Source organism: Bison bison, unplaced genomic scaffold (assembly GCF_000754665.1).
Source record: "Bison bison bison isolate TAMUID 2011002044 unplaced genomic scaffold, Bison_UMD1.0 scf7180017864167, whole genome shotgun sequence".
Taxonomy (NCBI): Eukaryota; Metazoa; Chordata; class Mammalia; order Artiodactyla; family Bovidae; genus Bison; species Bison bison.
In genome coordinates this window covers 2,558,547-2,561,199 of record NW_011494739.1, presented here as the reverse complement: position 1 = coordinate 2,561,199, position 2,653 = coordinate 2,558,547, and the positions used below count along the sequence as shown (strand labels likewise).

General features: G+C 49.3%; 1 protein-coding gene across 1 annotated transcript in view; it reads left to right on the top strand.

Annotated features, from left to right (window-relative positions):
• The first annotated feature begins 1,932 nt into the window (after positions 1–1,932).
• The window catches only part of TMEM74B (transmembrane protein 74B), a 7,652-nt gene continuing 6,931 nt past the window's right edge, over positions 1,933–2,653 (top strand). Inside the window, exon 1 of the mRNA XM_010841898.1 lies at positions 1,933–2,016. Coding sequence (XP_010840200.1) covers positions 1,933–2,016 — 84 coding nt within the window. The remainder of the gene's footprint in view (positions 2,017–2,653) is intronic.

The window sequence follows — 2,653 nt, the reverse complement described above, 5'->3', positions numbered from 1 at the left end:
GAAACCAAGATCTGGGCAGTAGATGTGCTTATTACTATGCAGTATCATGCAGCCAGGTCCTCTTAGCTGACAGAGAAAGGAAATACAGTGTATACTAACTTGTGTGTATACACAATTACAGTTGTATATAAAATGTATCATAAGTATGTAATCATCTGTATCAATATTATGCTAAACATGAATTTATACTAATATCTCCAACTCAAATCCATTACCACATGGATCATTGGAGGCTCCTCCTCCGGGTCATATTTTATCATTGCAATGTTGCCAGGTAACATAGTGACATATGTTTATCTGTTTCCAAGGAAACAGAGCTAGACAGTTAACCAAAGGTCAAATTCTCACACAGAAGAGGAAAAGTTTTTGTTAACCCTTTATTCACATTGATCAATGACTCCCCACTGCTTTGGGGACAAAGAACCAACTGCTTGGCTTACAAGTATTTGCAGTGACCTGGCTTACTGATAGTCTAGCCTCATGTCCCATGTTGCTTATTGAGCCCTGCAGGGCAACCACCCTGTCTTCCATAAAGCCTCACACTCACCACACTCCCTTCTACGCCAGAGCCTTTGCCCATGCCAGTCCCTCTGCTGGGCCTCGCTTCCTTGCTCTCTTTTACCTGGCTGTCTCCTATTCATCCTTCCAGTCTCAGCTCAGCCCTCAATTCTACAGGAGAACCTGGAGCCATCCTGAGTCCCAAACAAGGTCAGCTCCTTGCTGAAAGCTTGCAGGGTACCTTTGCTTTGTGGCAATATTACCTTTGCTTATCCTTTCCTCCCACTAGAATACGAACTTCTAGAAGGTAGGATGGGGATGGAGTCGTCTTGATTAATCAGTACATAATAGGAGCTCAATAAATGCTCATTTTCTCCATTCTTTATTCATTAAACACTTATCAAAAGCCCCCTTTGTGTTGGCTCCTTTTCTAGCATCTGAGGATACAGCAAGAGGGAATAAGGCAAAGTCTCTGCCTCCTAACATTTATATTTTAGTGGTGATGAAAATAAAGAAATAAGCAAATGTCAGAAGCTGATAAATGCTGTGGAGAAAAATTCAGAATTAAGGAGTAAAGGGTGCTGGGGTACTGCTAGTCTTAAAAAGATGCCATGGGAAGGTGTCTCTGAGAAGGTGACATTTGAGCAAAGATGTGAAGGATATGAGGGCACATTCTGGGGGGTCTCAGGAAGAAGAGTGTCCCAGGCAGAAGGAACAGCAAAGGCAAAGGCTGAGGAAGGGAACTGTGAGAACTTCATAGGGAGTACTTCTTCTGGTCCCATTACCCTTCAGTTCAGTTTACTTCAGTCGCTGAGTCATGCTTGATTCTTTGCGACCCCATGGACTGCAGCACACCAGGCTTCCCTGTCCATCACCAACTTCCGGAGCTTGCTCAAACTCATGTCTATTGAGTTGGACATGGTGGGATGTTGTATAGGGAACATTTCATCTAATCCCATTACCCTTACTGAGTCCATTACACAGATGAGGAAATAGCTCCAAGAGGGGCCCCTTCACACAAAGGTGGTGGAGCTAGGATTCCCTTGGGAGTCTGGTGCCACAGACAGCTCTCTTCTGAAGTCTCCCAACAATCCGCCTTTTCTGGTGGCTCAGATGGTAAAGAATCTGCCTGCAATGCAGGAGACCCACGTTCAATCCCTGGGTCAGGAAGATCCCCTGGAGAAGGGAATAGCAACCACTCAGGTATTCTTGCCTGGAAAATCCCAAAGCTACTGTCCTTGGGGTCTCAGAGTCGGATTTGACTGAGCAACTAAACAACAACAACAGTAGGCCAGGCCTCTGGAAGGCAGGAAGAGCCTGAAACCCTCCCACTCCTCCCAGCACTGGAAACCCTGCCCAGGTGTCAATCACCCTAGCCTCAAAGGCCTGGGCACCTGGCTTCTGGGGCTGCCTCTGCTGTCCTACTCGTCAAGGATGGCACAGGCCTTTGGAGCAGGACAGGTCCGGCTCTACCATGACGCGGCTGAGGACTCAGGACCGTGCCTCTACTTCCGGATGGTTTGCCTCTGCTGACCCCTCCAAAGCTCCTGGAGTCTGCATTTTCATGATCCCATTGGCAGAGGCGAACACTGAGGCTCAGAGAGGTGGGAGGATTCCACCTGAGGCCACCAGAGTGAGCTGCTCACAGAGACTTCCAGTAAGCTGGTGATCTTCAGCTCCAGCTCCTCTCTGGGCTTGGCCTGGGCTCCCAAAGAGCGAGTGTCTCCTTAACTTTAGTGCACTAGGCATTTCACTTAATTGAAGTGAAGTGAAATTTAATTCACCTTAGTCTGAGCCCCAGAAGGAAAGAAACGGTGAAATGTGTCCCACTACCACCTGTCCACCCACTGCCACGCTGGGCTCTGGGAGCGTCGGTCTGCGGCCCTGGCCTCCAGGACCTGCCAGTCTGAGGAAGGAGGCTGACACTCAGTGAAAACCACAGCTCCCAGAGATAAGGACAATAATGCAGGCCAAGAGAACACAGCTGGAAGGGCCCCTGGGGCAAGGGAGCCTGTGGGGTTGTCCAGTGGGCTTCCCAGGGGAGGGGGCACTACAGAGGTTGGTTCATCAGAGGCTTCCTTTCCGCCTTCAGGTGGCGCCCTCGAGTCACGGAGCCGCACGCGCCGGAGAAGAGCATCCCGCCCTAAGGACCTCG